The sequence below is a fragment of the Parambassis ranga genome, chromosome 13, assembly GCF_900634625.1.
Source record: "Parambassis ranga chromosome 13, fParRan2.1, whole genome shotgun sequence".
Taxonomy (NCBI): Eukaryota; Metazoa; Chordata; class Actinopteri; family Ambassidae; genus Parambassis; species Parambassis ranga.
The window spans coordinates 16,282,332-16,307,781 of NC_041033.1; the positions used below are offsets into that span (position 1 = coordinate 16,282,332).

The window sequence follows — 25,450 nt, forward strand, 5'->3', positions numbered from 1 at the left end:
CATTTTAGCCTGTGTTAACATTTGTCATTACCACACGTTATGTGAGTTTACAGTGACCTTTGAACAAAATTTTTGGGCCACGATCCGATGCAACAGTAATGGGATACATGTACACATGGGAGAATGATAACAGACATGTGGACAGGCAGCACAAAGACAACCTAAGCACAAAGACGGACCTAATGTGCTAATGTAGTGCCTGTGTCATCATCAGCGTTTGCAAACATGGTGGAAAGCCCATACTCATTGGAAAAAGTTAAGGTAAATGTTGAGTGTGACGAATCATTATGTAACTACACAAAGAGACTGTATTTGATAGAATAGTGTATTTGGTTCTGAAGCGTTCACTACGTTTTAACTGTTAGGAGATTGTACAAGAAGCACATGGGTGCTTCAAGAGATCTATTTTGGAAAAATTAAAATAAAAACAACAACAAACCAACAATGACAATATATGCAGATGATATTTAGCTTTTTATCAAACACCCACAAAGCATGCAAGTGACATAAAATTGGGCATCTCTACAGAAAAAAAAAACACAAAATACATTCTGGTTCAAGATAATTTTATAACAGCTGTTTTCATTATTACATTATTTGGTGGCTCCTTGACCCATGATTGCTTTCTTTGTGTTTCTCTCTGGTCTCAGCAGGATTATGTAACATTTAGGTCCAAACAGCGCCCCCAAGAGGCCAAAACTGGAAGCCAGGATGGCAAATACCTCCACTGCATCTGCATGTTTGCCTGGTGAGCTGATGTAAGCAGGAACAAAGGCCACCCACACAGCACAGAAGATCAACATGCTGAAAGTGATGAGCTTAGCCTCATTAAAGTTATCTGGAAGATTTCTTGCTAGAAATGCTAACAGGAAGCTGAGGATAGCCAGAAAACCAATATAGCTAAGAAGAACTGCAAAACCAAATGTTGAGCCAACTACACACTCATAAACAATTTTGTCATTGTGGTATTGGGTGTTTTTATAGGGAGCTGGTGAGGCAGAGACCATCCATGCAGTGCAGATCACTGCCTGAATACATGTAAGAACTAAAACTGTTCCTCTCTGCTGCATAGCACCAAACCACTTGAGAATTTTACTACCTCCTGGTTTAGAGGCTTTAAACACAGCCAGAACCACCATGGTTTTCACCAGGATGCATGAGACACAAAGCACAAAGCTGATCCCAAATGCTGCATGTCTCAGCTGGCAGGTCCACAGTCTGGGTCGACCGATGAACAGTAGTGAACACAGAAAACAGAGTTTGAGTGACACCAAGAGCAGAAAGCTCAGTTCTGAATTGTTGGCCCTTACTATAGGTGTGCTGCGATGATAGGTGAAGATTCCTAGGACAACAGCACAGATAAATGTGCCCAGCAATGAAGTGGTTGTCAGGCAAATTCCCAGAGGCTCATGGTAGGAGAGGAACTCTGTCCTCTTTGCAACACAGTGGTCATGCTCTGGGCTGGACCAATAGTCCTCTGGACAACTGGTGCACTCCATGGAGTCTAAGTAAAAGAGGAGAAGTTGGTGAGTTTAGTATAAAGTTATGTGCAAAATAACAACAATGGAATAAAATATCTACCAGTGTTATTGCTGATCTTTCCTTCAGAACAAGGGATGCAGTCGAAACAGCACTCAGGTTGTCCCTTCTTTCTGGCCATGCGGGTGCCTGGAGGACAGCTGTCACTACACACTGACCGCGGTGGCTGCGGGAAGAAAAAGAACATTCAAAAAATCATTCATTGATATCATATTGCTTGTGCAGGAGGCTGAGTGGTACCGACTAGATATAGTCAGGCTCGCCTCCACACACAGCTTGGACTCTATTCTGGAGTTGCTCACTGAAGACTGAAGTTGCCGAGGTAGTCAAAAATCTTCCCTGGTGGCAAGCCAACAGGGTACCTTAAGTCTCTTTTCGTTGTGGGGCTGTCTTGGCTGACACCTCTGCAACGTTGTGTGGTAATCGGGGGAAGTGCCGCTGGACTGACAGTGGTGGTCCCTCTTTTTAAGAAGGGGGACCGGAGGGTGTTCTCCAACTATAAGGGGATCACACTCCTCAGCCTCTCTGGGAAAGTCTATGCCAGGGTACTAGAGAGGAGAATTCGACCTATAGTCGAACCTCGGATTCAGGAGCAACAATGCAGTTTTCGTCCTGGCCACAGAACACTGGACCAGCTCTACACCCTCCGCAGACTACTGGAGGGTTCATGGGAGTTCGCCAAACCAGTCCACATGTGTTTTGTGGATTAGGAGAAGGCGTTCGACCGTGGTCCGGGGCCCTCTGTTAAGGGCTGTCCAGTCACTGTATGACTGGAGCAGGAGTTTGGTTTGCATTGCTGTTGTTGCATGTTGGACTCTGGCAGGGCTGCCCTTTGTCATCATTTCTGTTCATATTTTTTATGGACAGAATTTCTAGGCGCAGCGAGCGGCCGGAGGGGGGCTGGTTTGGGAACCACAGGATTTCATCTCTGCTTTTTGCCAAGGATGTTGTCCTGTTGGCTTCATCGAACCAGCACCTTCAGTGTGCACTGGGACGGTTTGCAGCCCAGTGTGAAGCAGCTGGGATGAGAATCAACACCTCAAAGTCTGAGGCCATGGTTCTTGGTGCAGCTTCAGCAGTAATGCTGTACCGGTCTGTTGTGGTGAAGAAGGAGCTTAGCCGCAAGGCGAAGCTCTCGATTTACCCGTCAATCTATGTTCTAACTCTCACCTATGATTATGAGATTTTATTAGGTGGTGACCGAAAGAATGAGATAGCAAATTCAAGTTTTTTTCTAAGGGTGGCTGGGGGCTCCCTTAGAGATAGGCTGAGGAGCTCGGTCACTCGAGAGGAGCTCGGAGTAGAGCCACTGCTCCTTCACATCGAGAGGAGTCAGCTGAGGTGGCTCGGGCATCTGTTTCGGATGCCTCCCTGGTGAGGTGTTCCGGGCATGTCCCACGGGGAGAAGACCCCAGGGAAAACCCAGGATGCGGTGGAGAGTCTATGTCTCTCGGCTGGCCTAAGAACGCCTTGGGATTCCCTTGGAAGAACTGGAGGAAAAGTCCTGTGAGAGAGAAGTCTGAGTGTCCCTGCTTAGACTGCTGTACCTGTAACCCAGTCCAGATAAGCGGTTGAGAATGTATGATATCATGTTATTATATTTAGTTCATTTCAGAAAGGAAGCCAGGTAAAGAGAAGAAAGAACCTTTTTGGATTCAAAGTTCCAGAAGATTTTGTCTTCATTGAGTGTGACTACTTCAGTTCTGGTGGCTGACCTCTTAACTTCACCCACGTTTCGAATTTGAATTCTTCCATCAGGGAGCCACTGCCAGTTCATGATGTCATATAATTGTATAGCATCAACAGTTTCATCAAATGACACTTGATCTCCAAACGATGTGGTGAAGTTGACCTTTTGCAAATAATATACAAGCTATAAAGGGATAATAAAAAACACACACATAAGCAGTATGCAGTAAGCAGTAGTAAAAATGTGATAGGTTAAATATTAGCAGTTCAAGCTGTTTGTCAGGAAATTGTAATGTAAAATCACACCTGCCATAGCTCCAGCTTTTGCAAACTGCCACAGCTGTGCCCGTTAAAAGGCCCTCTCCCTGGCTCACACTGCATCATGTCGTCAAGAGCATATGCCAAAGCATACACAGCTTTATAAACATTGTATTCTGGCCTGAGGTTAGAAAGATCCAAAAACTCAGTCTCTGCATTTTCCATATCTTCCTGTCCAGTGCACAGTGCTCCCCCACCGTCCACCCAACCTGCTGAATCAAATCTACACTGAAACGTGTGCTCCCAAAACTGCCTCACCTGAAACACATGAAAAAAATGTAAACATTTATCGTTTGTTTTTTACATGTAACATATTGAAGATTTAATTCTTACCATGTTATTTTCATAGTTGTTGTTCTGGTCAGGGCGTATTTGTAACAAGAATTCCCTTAATCCGGGAATCTCTCCTCGACGTATGGCGATGCCCAGCGTGCCACTCAGATGAGGCATGAAGCGAGGAGTCTGCAGCACAGCTGCTGCTGTCCAGGCTACACTTGCAATCCACTGAAGACCTGTCACATTCTGCCTCGCCACCTGTGCATTGTAACATAAAAATACATATTTTTAAACCTCTGTGAAAAAAATATTTGTTTTTGCTCCCTACATAATGGGCAAAATGAAAGAATAAGGGAGAAAAAAGTCAATATGTTACAACAAGAAAAATAAAAGTGATCACAATAAAGCAATGAGAGCCATGAAATGAGTCTAAAAAGGCAAAACTAAAACATTAATTTTCAGTTTTGAGCCTTTGTCACTTAATCAATTTAACAATAAAAGAACATTATTATTGTTTATGTGACTGCTCAGATAACATTTTTAACTTTATAGGAAAAACAAAGCAACAGCAATTTATTGCTTTTGAAAATGTGTTTGGTTTGTGTACAGTATGTAAAATAATCTGGATTTTCTTATGATTTACATAATAATTCTTACCTCATCCGTTAGTTCCATCATGTGAATTTCATGTACAAATGCTATGACCACACGTGCTGTAGATGTCTTTATCAAATGTACAATCCTCCTGAGTTCACTCTGGTCACTGTCCCAGGGCAAAACCTCCAGGTAAGCCAGACAACCTACACCAGACTGAGCCAGGTCATTTTGGAAGGACTGGGCAACATGGCGTCCATAATCATCATCAGTGACCAGCAGGCCTACCCATGTCCAGCCAAAATGCTTTAGAATCTGAATCATAGCACGCACCTGTGAATATATTCATTTTAAAGAAGTAATTATAGTGTAATAAATTAATAATAATAAATTAATAGTGTAATTAAATATACATTGACCATCCTTCAATTAGTGACTGTCAATTCATCACACAAATAAAGTTGTGTTTAAACAACTGTACTCCCTTAACCAGAAACATAATGTAGCTTAGCAGTAACTTACCTGGAAAGCGTCACTCGGGATTGTTCTGAAAAAGGATGGAAACCGTTGCCGATCACTCAGGCAGGAGCATGTGGCAAAATAACTCACCTATATAGAAGCATTCAGTATACAGAATGACTGAATTGTCAAATTGTATCACTAAAAAAAGTGGTATATATCAGAAGAAACTCACTAGGGGCATTTTGTATAAACCTAGCACATTGGAGGTGGCAATAGAAAATGCTGAATAGGAGTCACCCACGATCCCAAGGATTGGAGGGGCCCCTAAACAGTTCTCCTCAAGCACAAACTGCTCCTCTCGACCACTGGCCAGTGATAATGCACCACTAAATCCAATAACAAGTGTACCACAGTTATCATACATACTGTATCCCAGAGTCACATTAGGTAGCAGGCTGGTGTTCTTGTTGATCTCATCAATAGCAAACGCCATGGTCATGGTATGCCTGAACCCTAGAGTGTCAAAGCTAACAGACAGAATGCCACACTGAAAATACATATTTTATTGCATTACTTTGGTACAATAAATATTTCAAAACATTCACCATACCAAGATTTCATAGGAACCCCTGCATTTGTACAGTGATGGCTATTATTTTCTTCCTTTCAAATTTTAGAATAGGCAGCATAGCATAGACAGATCTGTGTTACCTGCTGCATGTATGATACTCACCCTTTGCAGCGAGGCTGCTGTGGCTCTGAGGAAAATGTCCACTCTGGGAAAACAGAGGTGTAGTGGACCTCAAACAGCCCACCAAGAACCACATCGCCAGGCTTGTGCATTTCATTAAGACTGAACTTTCTCCGTAATTTACAAAATGAGGAAGGAGAAGACACAGCGCACAGAAAAGAGACACTCAAAAACAAATATGTGTCAAGTAAAGCCCCCATACCTGTCCTCCTCCCTCCCTACCTGTTTTTATTGCTTCAGTCAAGGTTACTTAATTTTATATGCAGGGATGTGTCATCTCTATTACATGCTTTCCGTCAGTGTTTAATCTCTCTCACCACCTATCTGGGCAAGGGCTACAGGGGCAGGATGTGACGCATATCTCTTCTTCATTGTATTAATATTCCCACTTCAAAACATGCTGAACAAAAAATATGTAGGAAAAGTGCTTTAGAACATGTTCTTTATTGTACTTTAAAGTGTATTAATTATTGTAGGTCCTCCAGTAAAATTATTTTTATGTCTTAGGATATAATTTGGAAATTTCTTAAAGTCGTTCAACTACTCTAAAGTTTCATTCCTAACTTAAAAATATGAGTAAATGGATGTTTTACACGTTTTATATGTTTGCCATTCATGGGAATAATAAATACTGATGTAATGTAAAGTTGCGCACTGGACAACAGATCCAAAATGTACATTACCGGCAAAAATAACACAATCTAGAACAGGCTATTGAGTCTTCAGAACCAGCGAACCGGTAAAAAGGGAGAATTGTTGTGGCCCAACAAACATTTACAAAGATCTAAAAATATTCTTCAGGAGTGCCTTATACAGGCATACAACCATATGGCCTGTCAGTCTTACTTATGGGAAAAGTTAGCTTTAAAATAATCATTTGTGGGTGTCCTTTAGTTTCATTTTCTTTATAGGTTTCAGTCTGGTTTCTAAATATTTATTTATTATTTTTCGGTTGACATGTTTACACTGAAAGTGTAGTGTTTCTTGCACATTGGCCATAGCCGTTCTTTTCATGTTAATGGAAAAAACATTGAGCTTTTTATTGTTACTGCCACTTTATGACTTGGTGCCTCGACCCATGATCGCTTTCTTTGTGTTCCTCTCTGGTCTCAGCAGAATGATGTAACACTTGGGTCCAAACAGCGCCCCCAAGAGGCCAAAACTAGAAGCCAAGATGGCAAATACCTCCACTGCATCTGCATATTTGCCGGGGGAATTTACATAAGCAGGAACAAAGGCCACCCACACAGCACAGAAGATCAACATGCTGAAGGTGATGAGCTTGGCCTCATTGAAGTTGTCTGGAAGATTCCTTGCAAGAAATGCTAGTAGGAAACTGAGGATAGCCAGAAAACCAATGTAACCCAGTAACACTGCAAAACCAACAGTGGACCCAACTACACATTCATAGACTATCTTGTCATTGTAGTATTGGGTGTTTTTATATGGAGCTGGTGAGGAAGAAACAAGCCATGCAGTGCAGATTGCTGCTTGAATGGATGTAAGAATCAGAACTGTTCCTCTCTGCTGTATTGCACCAAACCACTTCAGGCTTGTCCCACCTCCTGGTTTAGAGGCCTTAAACACAGCCAGAACCACCATAGTTTTCACCAGGATGCATGAGACACAAAGCACAAAGCTGATCCCAAATGCTGCATGTCTTAGCTGACAGGTCCACAGTCTGGGTCGACCGATGAACAGCAGTGAACACAGGAAACAGAGTTTGAGTGACACCAAGAGCAGGAAGCTCAGTTCTGAATTGTTGGCGCGTACCATAGGTGTGCTGCGATGATAGATAAAGATCACTAAAACAACAGCACAGATAAATGTGCCCAGCAATGAGGTGGTTGTAAGGCAGATTCCCAGAGGCTCATGGTAGGAGAGGAACTCTGTCCTTTTAGGAACACAGTGGTCACGCTGGGGGCTGGACCAGAAATCTTCTGGACAACTGGTGCACTCCATGGAGTCTAAGCAAAAGTGGAGAAGTTGGTCAGATGTGATGATTTAAAGTGAAATAACTGTAATATAATAAAATATCTACCAGTTTTATTGCTGATCTTTCCATCAGAACAAGGGATGCAGTCAAAACAGCACTCAGGTTCCCCCTTCTTTCTCACCATGCGGGTACCTGGATTGCAGCTGTCACTACACACTGACCGTGGTGGCTGCAGGAAGAAAAAGAACATTCAAACAAACATTTATTGATATCACATTACTGCATTCAGTATTGAACTTCATTTCAAAAAAGAAGCCAGGTGAAGAGAAGAAAGAACCTTCTTGGGTTCAAAGTTCCAGAAGATTTTGTGTTCATTGAGTTTAAGAACTTCCCCTCCAGATGCTGACCTCTTAACATCACCCACATTTTGAATTTTAATTCTTCCATCAGGGAGCCACTGCCAGTTCATGATGTCATATATTGGTAAAGCATCACCATTTTCATCAAATAACACTTGATCTGCAAACGATGTGGTGAAGTTGACCTTTTGCAAATAATGTACAAGCTATGAAGGGATAATAAAAAACAAAACACACATAAGCAGTGTGTCTGGACCCAGCTACACTGGTGTTACTAAAGTGTTCAAATGGATAACATTAAAATGTGATGTCAAATATTAGCAGTTCAAGCTGTTTGTCAGGAAATTGTAATGTAACATCACACCTGCCATGGTTCTAGCTTTTGCAAACTGCCACAGCTGTGCCCGTTAAAAGGCCCTCTCCCTGGCTCACACTGCATCATGTCGTCAAGAGCATATGCCAAAGCATACACAGCTTTATAAATATTGTATTCTGGCCTGAGGTTAGAAAGATCCAAAAACTCAGTCTCCGCATTTTTCATATCTTCCTGTCCAGTGCACAGTGCTCCCCCACCCTCCACCCAACCTGCTGGATCAAATCTACACTGGAACGTGTGCTCCCAAAACTGCCTCACCTGAAACACATGAAAAAAATGTAAACATTTATCGTTTGTTTTTTACATGTAACATATTGAAGATTAAATTCTTACCATGTTATTTTCATAGTTGTTGTTCTGGTCAGGGCGTATTTGTAACAAGAATTCCCTTAATCCGGGAATCTCTCCTCGACGTATGGCGATGCCCAGCGTGCCACTCAGATGAGGCATGAGGCGAGGAGTCTGAAGCACAGCTGCTGCTGTCCAGGCTTCACTTGCAATCCACTGAAGACCTGTCACATTCTGCCTCGCCACCTGTGCATTGTAACAAAAAATACATATTTTTAAACTTCTATGAAAAAATAATGTGTTTTTGCTCCCTACATAATGGGCAAAGTGAAAGAATAAAGGAGAAAAAAGTCAATATATTACAACAAGAAAAATAAAAGCGATCACAATAAAGCAATGAGCCATGAAATGAGTCTAAAAAGGCAAAACTAAAACATTAATTTTCAGTTTTGAGCCTTTGTCACTAAATCAATTTAACAATAAAAGAACATTATTATTGTTTATGTGACTGCTCAGATAACATTTTTAACTTTATAAGAAAAACAAAGCAACAGCAATTTATTGCTTTTGAAAATGTGTTTGGTTTGTGTACAGTATGTAAAATAATCTGGATTTTCTTATGATTTACATAATAATTCTCACCTCATCCGTTAGTTCCATCATGTGACTTTCATGTGCAAATGCTATGACCACATGTGCTGTAGATGTCTTTATCAAATGTACAATCCTCCTGAGTTCACTCTGGTCACTGTCCCAGGGCAAAACCTCCAGGTAAGCCAGACAACCTACACCAGACTGAGCCAGGTCATTTTGGAAGGACTGGGCAACATGGCGTCCATAATCATCATCAGTGACCAGCAGGCCTACCCATGTCCAGCCAAAATGCTTCAGAATCTGAATCATAGCACGCACCTGTGAATATTTCCATTTTAAAGAAGTAATTGAGTAGATAATGTGTAATAGTGTCATTAAATATACATTGAATTATACGTATTAATACAATAACCATCTGTAAATTCATCACCCAAATGAAATTGTGTTTAAATAACTGTACTCCCTTAACCAGAAACATAATGTAGCTTAACAGCAACTTACCTGGAAAGCATCACTCGGGATTGTTCTGAAAAAGGATGGAAACCGTTGCCGATCACTCAGACAGGAGCATGTGGCAAAATAACTCACCTATACAGAAGCATTCAGTATACAGAGAGAGTCACCCACCACATACAGACTGACTGAATTCTTTTTAAATTGTCAAATTGAAAGGAAAAAAGGGATATAAATCAGAAGAAACTCACTAGGGGCATTTTGTATAAACCTAGCACATTGGAGGTGGCAATAGAAAATGTTGAATAGGAGTCACCCACGATCCCAAGGACTGGAGGGGCCCCTAAACAGTTCTCCTCAAGCACAAACTGCTCCTCTCGACCACTGGCCAGTGATAATGCACCACTAAATCCAATAACAAGTGCACCACAGTTATCATACATACTGTATCCCAGAGTCACATTAGGTAGCAGGCTGGTGTTCTTGTTGATCTCATCAATAGCAAACGCCATGGTCATGGTATGCCTGAACCCTAGAGTGTCAAAGCTAACAGACAGAATGCCACACTGAAAATACATATTTTATTGCATTACTTTGGTACAATAAATATTTCAAAACATTAACCACAGCAAGATTTCATAGGAACCCCTGCATTTGTACAGTGATGGCTATTATTTTCTTCCTTTCAAATTTTAGAATAGGCAGCATAGCATAGACAGATCTGTGTTACCTGCTGCATGTATGATACTCACCCTTTGCAGCGAGGCTGCTGTGGCTCTGAGGAAAATGTCCACTCTGGGAAAACAGAGGTGTAGTGGACCTCAAACAGCCCACCAAGAACCACATCGCCAGGCTTGTGCATTTCATTAAGACTGAACTTTCTCCGTAATTTACAAAATGAGGAAGGAGAAGACACAGCGCACAGAAAAGAGACACTCAAAAACAAATATGTGTCAAGTAAAGCCCCCATACCTGTCCTCCTCCCTACACACCTGTTTTCATGCTTCAGTCAAGGTTACTTAATTTTATATCCAGTGTTGTGTCATTTATATTACATGCTTTCCGTCAGTGTTTAATCTCTCTCACCACCTATCAGGGCAAGGGCTACAGGGGCAGGATGTGACGCATATCTCTTCTTCATTGTGTTAATATTCCCACTTCAAAACATGCTGAAAAAGATATGTAGGAACAGTGCTTCATAACATGTTCTTTATTGTACTTTAAAGTGTATTAATTATTGTAGGTCCTCCAGTAAAATCCTTCTTATGTCTGTATGTTCTTATGTGCTTAGGGTGAAAGTTATCTTTAAATAGTCATTTGTGGGTGTCCTTTAGTTCCATTTTCTTTATAGGGTTCAGTCTGGTTTCTAAATATTTTTTTATTTATTATTTTTCCTAAGTATACAGTTGACATGTTTAAACTTGAAAAACAATGTAGTGTTTCTTGCACATTAGACATAATAGCAGATCTTTTCATGTTAATGCAAAATACCTTGAGCTTTTTATTGTTACTGCCACTTTATGACTTGGTGCCTCGACCCATGAGCGCTTTCTTTGTGTTCCTCTCTGGTCTCAGCAGAATGATGTAACACTTGGGCCCAAACAGTGCCCCCAAGAGGCCAAAACTTGAGGCCAAGATGGCAAATACCTCCACTGCATCTGCATATTTGCCAGGGGAATTTACGTAAGCAGGAACAAAGGCCACCCACACAGCACAGAAGATCAACATGCTGAAGGTGATGAGCTTGGCCTCATTGAAGTTGTCAGGAAGATTTCTTGCTAGAAATGCTAAGAGGAAGCTAAGGATGGCAAGTAAACCAATATAACCCAGTAACACTGCAAAACCAACAGTGGACCCAACTACACATTCATAGACTATCTTGTCATTGTGATATTGGGTGTTTTTATATGGAGCTGGTGAGGAAGAAACAAGCCATGCAGTGCAGATTGCTGCTTGAATGGATGTAAGAATCAGAACTGTTCCTCTCTGCTGCATTGCACCAAACCACTTCAGGCTTGTCCCACCTCCTGGTTTAGAGGCCTTAAACACAGCAACAACCACCATAGTTTTCACCAGGATGCATGAGACACAAAGCACAAAGCTGATTCCAAATGCTGCATGTCTCAGCTGGCAGGTCCACAGTCTGGGTCGACCGATGAACAGCAGTGAACACAGGAAACAGAGTTTGAGTGACACTAAAATCAGAAAGCTCAGTTCTGAATTGTTGGCGCGTACCATAGGTGTGCTGCGATGATAGGTAAAGATTCCCAGGACAGCAGCGCTGATGAATGTGCCCAGTAATGAGGCAGTTGTCAGGCAGATTCCCAGAGGCTCATGGTAGGAGAGGAACTCTGTCTTCTTAGGGACACAGTGGTCACGCTGGGGGCTGGACCAGAAATCTTCTGGACAACTGGTGCACTCTGCAGAATCTGAAATAAACGGAAAGGTGAATTTTTTATTAGTTTTTACCTTTGGTCACAAATTAACAATTTTCATTTTTGTTCCCTTATTCACCCCTAAAAATGTGCTTTCTTCGTATTTCCTCCTGAAAACAAACATATCTGGCAACATTATTTGGTTAACGAATTCAGAACTCAACTGTTATGTTGAATACCCATAGAATGATTCTGTAATAGAGTCACTTGTAAACAAAGAAGAGACAAATTCCTGCATGCATATATAACAGTTAAGCAATACTAACCTGTTTTATTGCTGAATTTTCCTTCAGAACAAGGGACACAATCGAAACAACACACAGGCTTCCCCTTCTTTCTGGCCATGCGGGTACCTGGGGGACAGCTCTCACTGCACACTGATCGTGGTGGCTTTTAGGGATAGGAAGAATGATTTATGCTTTTACTGTGTGTCATTTTAAATCAGTGCTTTAAATAATAATAATCAACCATAACCTGTTTAGAGTCAAAGTTCCAGAAGATTTTATCTTCATCCAGTGAGAGTTCTTCACCTTTGAAAGTAGTTTTTTTTACATCACCCACATTCTGCACTTTAATTCTTCCATCAGGGAGCGACTGCCAGTTCATGATGTCATATATTGGTAAGGCCTCACCGTTCTCATCAAATGATACCTGATCACCAAACGATGTGGTGAAGTTAACCTTTTCCAAATAGTACATCAGCTGCAAACATAAAAAATATGTACAACTGAATTGATGATTGAAGTGTTTTGTGTGATAGCTTTACTGGATTTAGTCAGGCTATTGTTTTAAATTTAGGACACTGTAAGTGAAAATAATTATTTTTGCTCCAACCAAAGACTGAAGCTGAAGACACTAAAGAAGACACTAAAAAGATATCACACCTGCCAGGGCTCTAATCTTTCCAGAGTGGCACAGCTGTGCCCGCTGAAAGGCCCTCCTCCTGGCTCGCACAGCAGCATGTCATGAAGTGCATATGCTAGAGCATACACAGCCTTGTAAATGTTGTACTCTGGTCTCAGGTTGGAAACATCCAAAAATTCAGTTTCCACATATTCTAGATCCTCTTCTCCAGTGCACAGCGCTCCTCCAGCTTCCGCCCACCCTGCTGGAGGTGGTGCAAATCTACACTGAAATGTGTGCTCCCAAAACTGCCTCACCTGAAATGTATATCCAACAAGTCTTATTGTCAGAGGTAATAATACATTATGTAGAAAATTCAGATCCAATTTAAAGGTTGCAATCTTACCATACTATTTTCATTGTTGTCATTCTTGCCAGGATGTGTCATTAACAGGAAGTCCCTGAGGCCTGGGATCTCTCCTCGACGTATGGCGATGCCCAGTGTGCCTCCCAGGTACGGCATGAGGCGAGGAGTCTGCAGAACAGCTGCTGCTGTCCAGGCTTCACTGGCCAACCACTGCAGGCCTGTGACATTCTGCCTCACCACCTGTGTATAGCATAAGTATGGCATGATGCACAATAGATAGATAGGAAGATAGACGGGTAGATAGGTAGATACCTCTTCCATTAGTTGGATCATGTGGATTTGATGTGCAAACACAATAACCACATGTGCTGTAGATTTCTTCATCAAATCCACAATCCTCTTTAGTTCTTCTGGGTTTTCACCCCAGGGCAAAATCTCTAAGTAAGCCAGACAACCTCCACCCGACTGAGTCAACTCAGGCTGAAAGGATCGGGCAACATGGAGTCCATAATCATCATCACTGACCAGCAGGCCTGCCCATGTCCAGCCAAAGCGTTTCAGAATCTGGATCACAGCACGCACCTATTGAATACAGAGTGGATGGATAAGTGCATTTACTTAAGAAAAAAAAGCATGTCTTACAAGAAACATCCTGGATAAATGACACACTTTTTTTCCTTTGAATTAATGCACTACATTCTGTGATGTCTAAAGCAAATAGAGCAATTTGTGTGACATTGGGGGGCCTTACTACACTTTCTGTAAAACTCTTTTTGTTTTCTATTTGTTTTGTCTAAATCAGAGTTTTACCTGAAAAGCATCGCTTGGGATTGTTCTGAAGAAGGATGGAAACCTTTGTCGATCAGTTAGGCAGGAACATGTAGCAAAGTAACTCACCTATAAAGAAATACACAGGCTGTTGGGAAAGCTGAAACTTGTCTTAACCCGAATAGAGCACATCAAAAATGAGGACAGAAACTTACTAGGGGCAATTTGAATAAACCTATCACATCAGAGGTGGCAATAGAAAATGTTGAGAATGAGTCACCCACGATCCCCAGGACGGGAGGGGTCCCCCTACAGTTTTCCTGAAGTGGGAACTGCTCCTCTCGACCACTGGCCAGTGATAATGCAGCACTGAATCCAGTTACAAGTGTGGCACAATTATCGTACAAACTGTATCCCAAAGTCACATTAGGCAGCATGTTGGAGTTTTTATTGATCTCATCAATAGCAAAGGCCATGGTCATAGCATGCCTGAAGCCTGGGGGGTCAAAACTAGCACATAAAATGTCACAATTAAACACCAGCACTGAACACATAGTATAGGACATCTACACAGATTAATGTGACACTTACCCTTGGCAGCTGAGCTTGTTTGGTTCTGAGGTGAATGTAAGTTCAGGAAAGACAGAGGTGTAGTGGATTTCAAACAACCCTCCCAGAATCACATCCCCAGCTTTGTGCATCCCATTCAAATAAAACTGTCTCCTTAATTTGCAAGATGAGAAAAGAAGAGACGATTCTGCCGAGACAAGCGATGAAGGGAACAAAATCAAGATCAAACAGACATACAAAAACATCAGTGTGTGAAGAAATGCCCCCATCACTGCCCCGCCTCCTTACACTACTCATATCATCAAGGGTGGATACTCCATTTTATATGTGGGGTCATGTCATCTGCTGGTATTCATCATAGTTTCACACCACCCACAGGCACATGTAGGGGCAGGGCATGTTATGATTTATGTATTTTTATATTTTTTTATGTATTTTTATTCATCACCATACAACAAAGAGTTGCTCAACAGCAATAACAATCATTATATAAATTCTAGCTCTAACTCTAGTGTTACTGAGCAAAGTAACATGCACACAGATAAAGGTTGGATAATTCCCCATGTACATGTGCTTTAATCCAAACAGTAGCTCACGCTTACAGCATGTATGCACAAAGCAGCCTTGACTTCTAGCTTTTTAATTTTTGAAATTCAGACGAATCAGAAATTTTAGACTTCCATATTAAAAAAGAACAATAAGATAAATAAGATGGATAAAAGAGATAATATTTTAGGGCTTTTTATGTCATGATCTTATGATTCCTTTGTACTTTGTTGTCTCGTTCCAGTGTTTCTTTTGTATTTTGTTCTCCTTGTTTGGTTTTCTGAGTTATCCTGTGTTCTGTTTTTGTTCTCTCTTTAGCTGTAGGTTTTGGTGTTTGTCTTTGCTGTGTTTATTGTTGTGTCTTGTGCTTCCTGTTCTACTTTGAAGGTCCTGTCTTCCTTGTATGTCCCCATATGTTGTACTTCCTCTGTGTTCCCCGCCAGTGTTGATTACATGTCCCGCCCTGACTGTGTTCACCTGTGTCTTGTTGTCTTTGTCTACTTAAGTCATGTGCTCCCCATTGTCTTCATCAGGTTGTCTTGTTAGTACTCCTTTGGTTTTGCTGTCTGTATTCCAGTTTCTAGCTTTTTGGTTCGTTGGTTTTGAGTATTAGTTTCACAGTTTCTAGTGTTTGTGTTTTTTGTTCCTTAGTATTTTTGGACCTCTGTTTAGCCTTATCTTTTGTACCTTCGCTTCACTACTGCTCTCCTTTGATTTGACCCCTTGGACTGAATAAAAGAACTTAAGTTGTGTACTGCCTGCTGGCTGCATTTGAGCCCACCTTCCCCACTACAAACCTTGACATTTGATGTTGCTGATAAACAAAATAAGGTTTAGTTACTGATGTAAGAATCAAACTGGTATTAAGACATGAAGTCTACTGTATAGATATTTTTAGGCAGTTTAATAAAACCCCTCTACAACTGCTCTGAAATTTGCCACCATGTGTTATTGTTTGCTGCCACATGGAACATCGAATACACAGTGACCCTTCAGTGAATGGTGATGAAGACACAACTTGTAAAATGAATACATATTCATTCAATTGTTATGTAATGTGGTGTAATATCATTGTGAATCAATCTCACAGTGTCTTTCAAATATGAACCAGTGTGTGGAGCATAAGTGGAGCTGAAACATGGCCCTAAAAACTCTGGTATGAATGAGGTAATTATCTAGAGATACCATTTGTTTCTGCATCATGGTCAACAATTTAGTAGGAGAGTTGGGTCTTTTAAGATGGAAGTCTATGGGGTTGACTTAGTTTTAGAAAAACCCTAAGTCCAAGTGGGCACTGGAGGAACTGCAGGTGTTTCACTTTCTTTGTCTCACCTTTGGTGGTGGTTACATTTTAGGACTGTGGTGCAACACAAAGCAAATGATAAGGAAAAAATGAGTCAGCTCTTGTTTTATTTCTCACTGAAAATGTTTACAGTAAAAATCAGTAATTATGGATCAATGTGGTGCTTTATGTCTTTGGGGTGCCTCGACCCATAAGTGCTTTCTTTGTGTTTCTCTCTGGTCTCAGCAGAATGATGTAACACTTGGGCCCAAACAGTGCCACCAAGAGGCCAAAACTGGAAGCCAGGATGGCAAATACCTCCACTGCATCTGCATATTTCCCAGGGGAGTTTACATAAGCAGGGACAAAGGCCACCCACACAGCACAGAAGATCAACATGCTGAAAGTGATGAGCTTGGCCTCATTAAAGTTGTCTGGAAGATTCCTTGCGAGGAATGCTAACAGGAAGCTAAGGGTAGCAAGCAAACCAATGTAACCCAGTAACACTGCAAAGCCAACAGTGGACCCAACTACACACTCATAGACTATCTTGTCATTGTAGTATTGGGTGTTTTTATGTGGAGCTGGTGAGGAAGAAACAAGCCATGCAGTACAGATTGCTGCCTGAACAGAGGTAAGAATAACAACTGTTCCTCTCTGCTGCATTGCTCCAAACCACTTCAGACTGGCTCCACCTCCTGGTTTAGAGGCCTTGAACACAGCCAGGACCACCATAGTTTTCACCAGGATGCATGAGACACAAAGCACAAAGCTGATCCCAAATGCTGCATGTCTCAGCTGGCAGGTCCACAGTCTGGGTCGACCGATGAACAGCAGTGAACACAGGAAACAGAGTTTGAGGGACACTAAAATCAGGAAGCTCAGTTCTGAATTGTTGGCGCGTACCATAGGTGTGCTGCGATGATAGGTGAAGATCCCTAAAACAACAGCACTGATGAATGTACCCAGTAATGAGGCAGTAGTTAAACATATGCCCAGAGGCTCATGGTAGGAGAGGAACTCTATTTTTTTAGGAACACATTGGTCTCGGTGGGAGTTAGACCAGAAGTCCTCTGGACAACTTGTACAGTCCGTGGAGTCTGAGAAAGAGATAACAAGATACAGAACCGTTGTGGGCTAATTCACAGGATAGGGATTTTCAGATTTCTGTATTTAACCAATTCTATTCAAATTGTACTTCACTCTCTACCTCAAGGTGTATGGCAGCACCCACCATGCTTGATGTAATTGATACCAACCTGTTTCATTACTGATCTTGCCCTCAGAACAAGGGATGCAGTCGAAACAGCACTCAGGTTGTCCCTTCTTTCTTGCCATGCGGGTGCCTGGAGGACAACTGTCACTACACACTGACCGCGGTGGCTGCAGAAACAGAAAGAAGTATCAGTATTGGATGTTGCTCTTTGTGTTTTCATCAGGAAAAGGTAATAAACAAACTTAACCTGTTTAGATTCAAAATTCCAGAAGATGTTGTTTTCTTTTAATGTAAGTTTTTCACCATCAACCAACTCCTTAACTTCACCCACATTCTGAATCTTTGCTGTGCCATCGGGCAGCCGGAGCCAGTTCATGACATCATATATTGGTAAGGCATCACCATTCTTATCAAATAACACTTGATCTCCAAAAGGTGTGGTGAAGTTGACTTGATCCAGATAATAAATCATCTTCAAAGAGAAGAGATGCACAGTTAAACCAACAAAGAAGAAGGTAAAACAATATTAAGGATTGTTCAGTTACACATAAAATGTAGAAAATGATTATTCCAGGCCTGTTCATCTCATTACTACACTACCATTCATTCATTATCCCAGTGACAAAATATAAACCTGTTAATTGCTGTTACAGTGGGATTATGTTCTTTTACTGCTACTCATAAACCCACATCCACACACTGTAGACTTGGAAACATAAACAGACAGGTGTTAAACTGTTATCGCACCTGCCATGGCTCCAGTTTCTGCAAAGTGGCACAGCTGTGCTCCCTAAAAGGCCCCATCCCTGCCTTACAGCGCAGCATGCTATCCAGAGCGTATGCCAGAGCATATACAGCTTTGTACACGTTATACTCCGGCCTTAGGTTTGAAACATCAAACAATTCACTCTCCACATTATGTAGATCCTCCTCTCCAGTGCACAGCACACCCCCAGCTTCCACCCAACCAGCTGGAGGTGGTGCAAATCTACACTGAAAAATATCTTCCCAAAACTGGTCTACCTGAAATGTGACACAACAAAATCAGAGGAATAATGACAAGAGATATTATTGATATAATTTAGATTCAGATGGTAAGATAAATTCTCACTATACTATTTCCATATTTGTTGTGGTGTTGATCAGGGCGTATTCTTAAGAGGAAATCTTTGAACCCTGCTATTTCTCCTCGACGGATGGCGATGCCCAGTGTGCCACCCAGATACGGCATAAATTCAGGCGTTTGTAGTACATCAACTGATGTCCAGGCTTCACTGGCCATCCACTGAAGGCCTGTCACATTCTGCCTCACCACCTGTGAGAGGCAATTTTAAACAGACTTTAAGCTCATTTGTGTATTGATTATTTACAGAAAACTAGTAATTCTTTTCAAATTATAGGTCATTCTACTGCTCTGTAGTGTGAACCTGTCACATTCTGCCTCACCACCTGTGTATGGCATAATATGATGTACAACAGATAGATAGATACCTCTTCCATTAGTTTATAAATGTGGATCTCATGTGCAAACACCATGACCACACGAGCTGTAGATTTCTTGATCACATCCACAATCCTCCTTATTTCAGCTGGGTCTTTATCCCAGGGCAAAACCTCAGAGTAGGCTAGACAACCTCCACCAGTCTTAGCCAGGTCAGACTTAAAAGATCGGGCAACATGGAGTCCATAATCATCATCACTGACCAGCAGGCCTACCCACTTCCACCCGAAGCGTTTTAGAATCTGAATCATAGCACGCACCTAAATAAAAAGACATCATATTTCCAGTTTGATTGCCTTTCCTCATGCCCACAGAGAGAGAGAAAGTGATTTCACGTTAAGGGCACGTTTTGCAGTAGTTAGTTTGGTAGACATTTTACCTGGAAAGCATCACTTGGGATTGTCCTAAAGAATGATGGGAAACGCTGCCGATCACTCAGGCAAGAACAGGTAGCAAAGTGACTCACCTAAAAAGAGATGCACAGCATGCACACAGGCTGTGTAAACTGTCTCAGACAGTAGAGCTGCTTATGCAATTCTTGAAACTATCTAAATAAGAAAAGGAGTTTAAGCTCACCATGGGCAATCTGAATAAACTGAGTACATTGGAGGTGGCAATAGTAAATGTTGAGTAGGAATCTCCCACAATCCCCATAACCGGAGGGCTGCCCGAACAGTTCTCCTGAAGCAGGAACTGTTCTTCTTGACTGCTGGCCAACACCAAAGCAGCACGAAATCCAATAACAAGAGCACCACAGTTATCATACAGACTGTATCCCAGAGTCACATTAGGTAGCAGGTTGCCGTTTTTGTTGATCTCTTCAACAGCAAAGACCATTGTCATTGCATGTCTGAACCCCTGAGTGTCAAAGCTTAAAGACAAAATGTCTAAAATGAATCCCAAAGCTGCATCTGTATCATAAACATCAGCATATCCTCAACATCCTATCCTAACAAGCTTTCTGTATGTTAAACTTACCCTGTGCAGGTGGGTTGAGCTGGCTCAGACGTGAATGTCCACTCAGGGAAGACTGACGTGTAGTGGACTTCAAACAGCCCACCCAGATTCACATCCCCAGCTTTGTGCAACCCGCTGAGGTGAAACTGTCTCCGTAATTTACAAGATGAGGAAACTGCAGATGAAACTAAGAAGAAAGAAAAAGAAGACAACATAAGCAACATCACACAAAAGACTAGTTTGTTAAATAATGGACCCATAACTGCGCTCCTCCTTTCACTGCTTTGTCATCTGGACGCACTGTTTGTTTCTTTTATATGCAAGGTTATATCATCTCCTTGGTTTCCTTTTCATGTTCACTGAAGGGTTCACACCACCCTTCAGGGCCAGTTTGTCATGTGGGCAGGACAAATAAAACAAAACGCCATATGTATGTAAATACAACAGTTGTTTGTAGCAGATGGGCCAAAGAAAAAAATAATAAAATAAAACATGCAGTGTGATTCAACCTGACCTTTGACCCTTGAGCTTAAATGTAAAGTAATTCCCTCATCATCTGCCAGATATGTCCAAATCTCAAGAGTTTTGACATGAAGTTATGACGACCTTGGCCTTTGACCTCTGATCACCATCAGGCCTTGCAGCTGAGAAAACAAGCAAAAGATTTTAGAATAGACAAGACATTGTGAGTGGTCTACGGGGAGGTGGATTGCAGGGAGCTCACAATTTTTTGCACTTATTTACATTTCCCTGATTCTTTGTAAATATAAATACAATGTGTAAATTTGGCATATCAATGAAGTTCGAAAATAACAGGTTCAAATGTGATGGAATTATCCTTTGACTTGGCATGACTATATAAATCCTATTTTTCCCATTATAAAGGCAACTTAAAGCATGTTGTTTATTTTTCTCCCTGTTGTAATAGTTTGGGTTCTATTAGTCATATAATTTGACTATATTAATCTAATGAGTGTAACTGTGATGCCCACTAGGTGGTAGTAGCAGAGTAAGACCTTACAATACTGTCTGCCTGCTTTCCTGCATTTAACCATTATATTTTTTTACTTTTTTTGTAAGTATTCCTGTTTATATGTGACAATAGACTGTCAGCAACTGACTTCAAATGTAAAAGCACAAGATGAAAAATATCAATAAAGGCATGAAGCCTAGATAGACTATGTTTAATGTGTCATTTAAATCCTTTAAAATAAGCATCAAAACACAAAGTATTCAGTGAATATTAGAATGCAATGCTAGATTTATTATTTGTACGCAGTTTGAAGAACTAAAAAGGGCAAAGCCTTGCCTCTCTGATGTACACAAGGCTGACGTATGATAAGAGGATATATAAACCAGAGAAAAACACACTTACACCTACATATACACACACACGCTTGAGACATGGGGATCATAGCTGTCTTTCTGGGCTTGACACTGACTCTGGGTTTGTTCAAGTTGAACTCAGCTGTCGCTTCAGGTGGGTCTCTGGAGGGTCTGAAACAAAGGATTTGGCTGACGAAGACAACGACTGATGCTGGGGTCAAATGTAAGCTGCAGGGTGCCGCTCGCCTGCCTGCCTTCTCAATGGATGGTGACTACGTTATTGGGGGTGTTTTCTCCATACACTACTACATGCACACAGTGACGCATAACTACACTGTCATGCCTGAGCCATTAAGATGCACTGGGAGGTTAGTAAGAGGGAGAGGCTGTTATGGCAAGAAATGTATGGATAAGATCTGCAATCACTTCTGTGCAGTGTTTTATTTTTATTTTTTTTCAAGTTTTTCATATCACTGTTTTGCAATGTTATATTCACACCAGAAATGTGTTTGGGCCTATAAATTCAAATCATTCTGTAATTTGGAGAGATAGAACTGACTTGTCACAGTTATACTTAGTTCATCATTAGTGATCAATAGATGATTATAATATCATTATTAATATGAACTTGAGATTTGTGTGTTTTATTTATTTTGTGTAAATTTTGTGTGTCTGTGTGCAGCATTGACTACCGTGAGCTTCGCTTCTCACGCGCAATGATCTTTGCCATCGAGGAGATTAACAACAGCACGGAGCTGCTGCCGGGCGTCAAGCTAGGTTACCAGATCCATGACTCGTGCGCCTCAGTGCCCGTGGCCGTGCACGTGGCGTTTCAGCTTTCAAACGGCCTGGAGCCGACGTTCTACACCAAAGACAACTGTTCCCATGCTGGTATGGTGATGGCTATCATTGGTGAGTCCGGGTCCACGCCATCCATAAGCATGTCGCGCGTCATCGGGTCTTTTAACATTCCTCAAGTAAATAATTTTATCATCTCTGGGCACATGTCTTTGATTCTGTTCAGCTTGTAAGTGTTACACTGCTCTGTTTTTCTTAAAGGTGAGCCACTTTGCCACTTGTGCGTGCCTGTCTGATAAACAGCAGTATCCGACTTTCTTCAGAACAATCCCCAGCGACAAGTTCCAAGCTGACGCGCTCGCCAAACTGGTGAAACACTTCGGATGGACTTGGATAGGTGCTGTCCGGTCCGATTCGGACTATGGAAATAATGGTATGGCGTCTTTTCTGGACGCCGCTCACAAAGAGGGGATCTGTGTGGAGTACTCCGAGTCTTTTTATCGGACCCACCCTCGCAGCAGGATCCAGAGAGTAGCTGATATCATCCGCAGGTTTTTGATTCACTGATTTTTTGATCAGATGGTGTTTAATTGTGCTTATAAGTTGGGTTACACATGTTGAAAACTGCGTGTATATAATGCAATGAAATTGACTTAAATGTCTCTCCAGGTCCACAGCAGTGGTTGTTGTGGCATTCGCAGCCTCTGGAGATATGAGGATCCTGTTTGAGGAGCTGTCACAGAAGCCCTCACCACCTCGGCAGTGGATAGGCAGTGAGGCCTGGGTGACTGACCCTGACATGCTGAGATTCAGCTTCTCTGCTGGGGCCATCGGATTTGGCATTCAGCAATCGGTCATCCCAGGTCTGAGAGACTTTCTGCTGGATCTCCCACCCTCTAAAGTGGCTGCCTCCCCAGTGCTTACTAAGTTCTGGGAGGAGGCATTCAAATGCAGTTTTGGGAAAAGTAAGAAAGTTGTCTTATTTGTTGTTTCTTTATTGTTTGTGGATATATTGTGAGTATTCACATTGTGAGTGATTTCTGATGCAAAGACAAAATAGTCTTAATCCAATATAACTTTATATGAAGAAACAGCTGTCCATATCTTTGTGTATTTCTTACAGGTTCTGCTGCAGACAGCACTGTGTGTGATGGAACTGAAGACCTGCAGACCCTGCAGAATCCTTATACAGACACATCTCAGCTCAGAATTACCAACATGGTGTATAAGTCTGTTTATGCAATAGCACATGCCATTCATAATGCAGTGTGTGAGGAGACTAATTTCACAACTCAGTGTGACAGATTCAGCAAGCTGGAGGCTAAACAGGTCTGTCAGAATGAAGAAGGAAATTATAATGTCTGTAAATGTGCTTTTATATACATTTTATTTTAAAGATGGGCCTGTATATCTCTCTCTCTCTCTTTATGTTCTGCTTTACTCCCCTTGTCCTTCACAGGTTTTTACTGAGCTAAAAAAAGTTAATTTCTCCAGGAATGGATATGTTGTGTCCTTTGATGCTAATGGGGATCCGGTGCCAACATACGAGCTGGTGAACTGGCAGAGGAATGAGATGGGCGTCACTGAGTTGGTGACAGTGGGGCTCTATGATGCATCCTTGCCTGCAGGCCAAGAATTCCAAATTAACAGGAACTTAACATGGTTGGAGGGTGGCACGCAAGTAATGACTCAATCAACAATGATCTAACAGATGATACTAACAAAATTCACATCAGTTACTGTGCTGTCTGTATTTCTGTGACAGGTGCCGGTGTCAGTGTGCACTGACAGTTGTCCTCCAGGAACCTGGAAAGTGCTGCAGAAAGGAAAACCCATCTGCTGTTATGATTGTGTACCATGTCCTGAGGGAGAGATTAGTAATGCTACAGGTGAAGTAAAATATCTTTTCTGTTTATGAAAAATGTTTTCCATGCATATCCACAACGCTCCTTCTGATGTACTCTTTTCAGATTCTCCTGATTGTTTCCCTTGCCGTAAGGAGTTCTGGCCCAATGCAGAGAAAAACACTTGTCTCCCAAAGCCTGTAGAGTTTCTTTCCTTTAACGACGTCCTGGGAATCATCCTGGCTGCGTTCTCAGTTGGTGGCGCCTGCATGGCTGTTATAACCGGGGCTGTATTCTTTCGTCACAGGACTTCTGCCATCGTCAGGGCTAACAATTCTGAGCTGAGCTTCCTGCTGCTTTTCTCTCTGACTCTGTGTTTCTTATGTTCATTAACGTTCATTGGAGCTCCCACTGAGTGGTCCTGCATGCTACGGCACACGGCGTTCGGCATCACCTTTGTCCTCTGCATCTCTTGTGTGCTCGGGAAAACAATAGTGGTCTTAATGGCTTTTAAAGCTACACTTCCAGGCAGTAATGTGATGAAGTGGTTTGGTCCTCCACAACAGAGAATGACGGTTGTGTCTTTTACATTTGTACAAGTTTTAATATGCATTATTTGGCTGGTACTCAGTCCTCCCTTCCCAATGAAAAATCTCACCACATACAAGGAGAAAATCATCCTGGAATGTGCACTGGGTTCTGCTATTGGGTTCTGGGCCGTTCTCGGGTACATCGGCCTGCTCGCAGTGTTTTGCTTTGTGTTAGCTGTCCTCGCCAGGAAACTGCCTGATAATTTTAATGAAGCTAAGCTAATCACCTTCAGCATGTTGATATTCTGTGCAGTCTGGATCACCTTTATCCCAGCATATGTCAGCTCTCCTGGGAAGTTCACTGTGGCTGTGGAGATATTTGCTATTCTGGCCTCCAGTTTTGGACTCATTCTGTGTATATTTGTTCCAAAGTGTTTTATCATATTGTTTAAGCCTGAGAAAAACACCAAGAAACATTTGATGAACAAACATTAACCCTTGTACATCAGAGGTTCAGAAATAGTTAATAATGGCCATAGCTGCATTTTAAAAAGCAGCAGACACAGTTCTTTATTCCTATTTGAAAAGAATATCGATATTTTCTATAAATGTCAGTGTGAATGCATACATTTTATTCTATCTTTTACAACATTGTATGATAATGAAATAAAGCACATTTAAAAAGACAAAAGATGCCTGGGTTCATGTTGAAGATTAATTTTGATACCATTTGAAGGATTTTTATAACAATAAATAAAAAAATGAACTCTCAATTTACCTCTAAAGTAAAATGAAGCCGTTCAGTCACACCATATTCACCATCATTCTCAGA

At 41.6% G+C, this 25,450-nt stretch overlaps 4 protein-coding genes across 4 annotated transcripts; 1 reads left to right on the forward strand and 3 right to left on the reverse strand.

The window, feature by feature from the left end:
• Positions 1 to 593: 593 nt before the first annotated feature.
• LOC114445138 (extracellular calcium-sensing receptor-like) lies at positions 594 to 10,605 on the reverse strand. The gene is made up of 19 exons (XM_028420099.1): positions 10,388 to 10,605; positions 9,887 to 10,181; positions 9,684 to 9,770; positions 9,231 to 9,500; positions 8,634 to 8,834; positions 8,289 to 8,558; positions 7,903 to 8,130; positions 7,671 to 7,794; positions 6,693 to 7,596; positions 6,262 to 6,283; positions 5,612 to 5,847; positions 5,111 to 5,405; positions 4,939 to 5,025; positions 4,480 to 4,749; positions 3,880 to 4,080; positions 3,535 to 3,804; positions 3,185 to 3,412; positions 1,582 to 1,705; positions 594 to 1,504 (listed from the first exon to the last, which is right to left on the reverse strand). The coding sequence occupies exons 1-19, from the start codon at positions 10,603 to 10,605 to the stop codon at positions 594 to 596; spliced, it is 5,241 nt and encodes a 1,746-aa protein (XP_028275900.1).
• Positions 10,606 to 11,153: 548 nt separating this feature from the next.
• On the reverse strand, positions 11,154 to 14,752 carry LOC114445361 (extracellular calcium-sensing receptor-like). The gene is made up of 9 exons (XM_028420346.1): positions 14,640 to 14,752; positions 14,264 to 14,558; positions 14,091 to 14,177; positions 13,593 to 13,862; positions 13,320 to 13,520; positions 12,955 to 13,230; positions 12,539 to 12,772; positions 12,337 to 12,460; positions 11,154 to 12,064 (listed from the first exon to the last, which is right to left on the reverse strand). Exons 1-9 carry the CDS (start codon positions 14,747 to 14,749, stop codon positions 11,154 to 11,156), a joined length of 2,508 nt encoding a protein of 835 aa, XP_028276147.1. The 5' UTR covers positions 14,750 to 14,752.
• Positions 14,753 to 16,632: 1,880 nt separating this feature from the next.
• Positions 16,633 to 20,344, reverse strand: LOC114445359 (extracellular calcium-sensing receptor-like). Its single transcript, XM_028420343.1, has 9 exons — positions 20,142 to 20,344; positions 19,740 to 20,034; positions 19,543 to 19,629; positions 19,154 to 19,423; positions 18,774 to 18,977; positions 18,410 to 18,685; positions 17,910 to 18,134; positions 17,706 to 17,829; positions 16,633 to 17,546 (listed from the first exon to the last, which is right to left on the reverse strand). Exons 1-9 carry the CDS (start codon positions 20,342 to 20,344, stop codon positions 16,633 to 16,635), a joined length of 2,598 nt encoding a protein of 865 aa, XP_028276144.1.
• Positions 20,345 to 21,692: 1,348 nt separating this feature from the next.
• Positions 21,693 to 25,113, forward strand: LOC114445360 (extracellular calcium-sensing receptor-like). Its single transcript, XM_028420344.1, has 8 exons — positions 21,693 to 21,814; positions 22,129 to 22,423; positions 22,506 to 22,795; positions 22,914 to 23,209; positions 23,368 to 23,573; positions 23,704 to 23,925; positions 24,010 to 24,133; positions 24,215 to 25,113. Exons 1-8 carry the CDS (start codon positions 21,708 to 21,710, stop codon positions 25,111 to 25,113), a joined length of 2,439 nt encoding a protein of 812 aa, XP_028276145.1. The 5' UTR covers positions 21,693 to 21,707.
• Positions 25,114 to 25,450: the final 337 nt, after the last annotated feature.

Coding starts and splice junctions, on each gene's coding strand:
- LOC114445138 (XM_028420099.1), bottom strand. CDS start 10,605: ATGGGGGCTTTACTTGACACATATTTGTTTTTGAGTGTCTCTTTTCTG. Junction 5,406..5,611: donor CAGCAGCCTCGCTGCAAAGG/GTGAGTATCATA, acceptor TCTGTCTGTTAG/CTTTGACACTCTAGGGTTCA. Junction 3,413..3,534: donor AAAAGCTGGAGCTATGGCAG/GTGTGATTTTAC, acceptor ATCCCTTTATAG/CTTGTATATTATTTGCAAAA.
- LOC114445361 (XM_028420346.1), bottom strand. CDS start 14,749: ATGCACAAAGCTGGGGATGTGATTCTGGGAGGGTTGTTTGAAATCCAC. Junction 12,773..12,954: donor AAAGATTAGAGCCCTGGCAG/GTGTGATATCTT, acceptor TTATGTTTGCAG/CTGATGTACTATTTGGAAAA. Junction 12,065..12,336: donor AAAATTCAGCAATAAAACAG/GTTAGTATTGCT, acceptor CGTTTATTTCAG/ATTCTGCAGAGTGCACCAGT.
- LOC114445359 (XM_028420343.1), bottom strand. CDS start 20,344: ATGTTGCTTATGTTGTCTTCTTTTTCTTTCTTCTTAGTTTCATCTGCA. Junction 20,035..20,141: donor GCTCAACCCACCTGCACAGG/GTAAGTTTAACA, acceptor TTTGTCTTTAAG/CTTTGACACTCAGGGGTTCA. Junction 18,135..18,409: donor AGAAACTGGAGCCATGGCAG/GTGCGATAACAG, acceptor TTCTCTTTGAAG/ATGATTTATTATCTGGATCA.
- LOC114445360 (XM_028420344.1), top strand. CDS start 21,708: ATGGATGGTGACTACGTTATTGGGGGTGTTTTCTCCATACACTACTAC. Junction 21,815..22,128: donor CCATTAAGATGCACTGGGAG/GTTAGTAAGAGG, acceptor GTCTGTGTGCAG/CATTGACTACCGTGAGCTTC. Junction 23,926..24,009: donor GGTTGGAGGGTGGCACGCAA/GTAATGACTCAA, acceptor TTTCTGTGACAG/GTGCCGGTGTCAGTGTGCAC.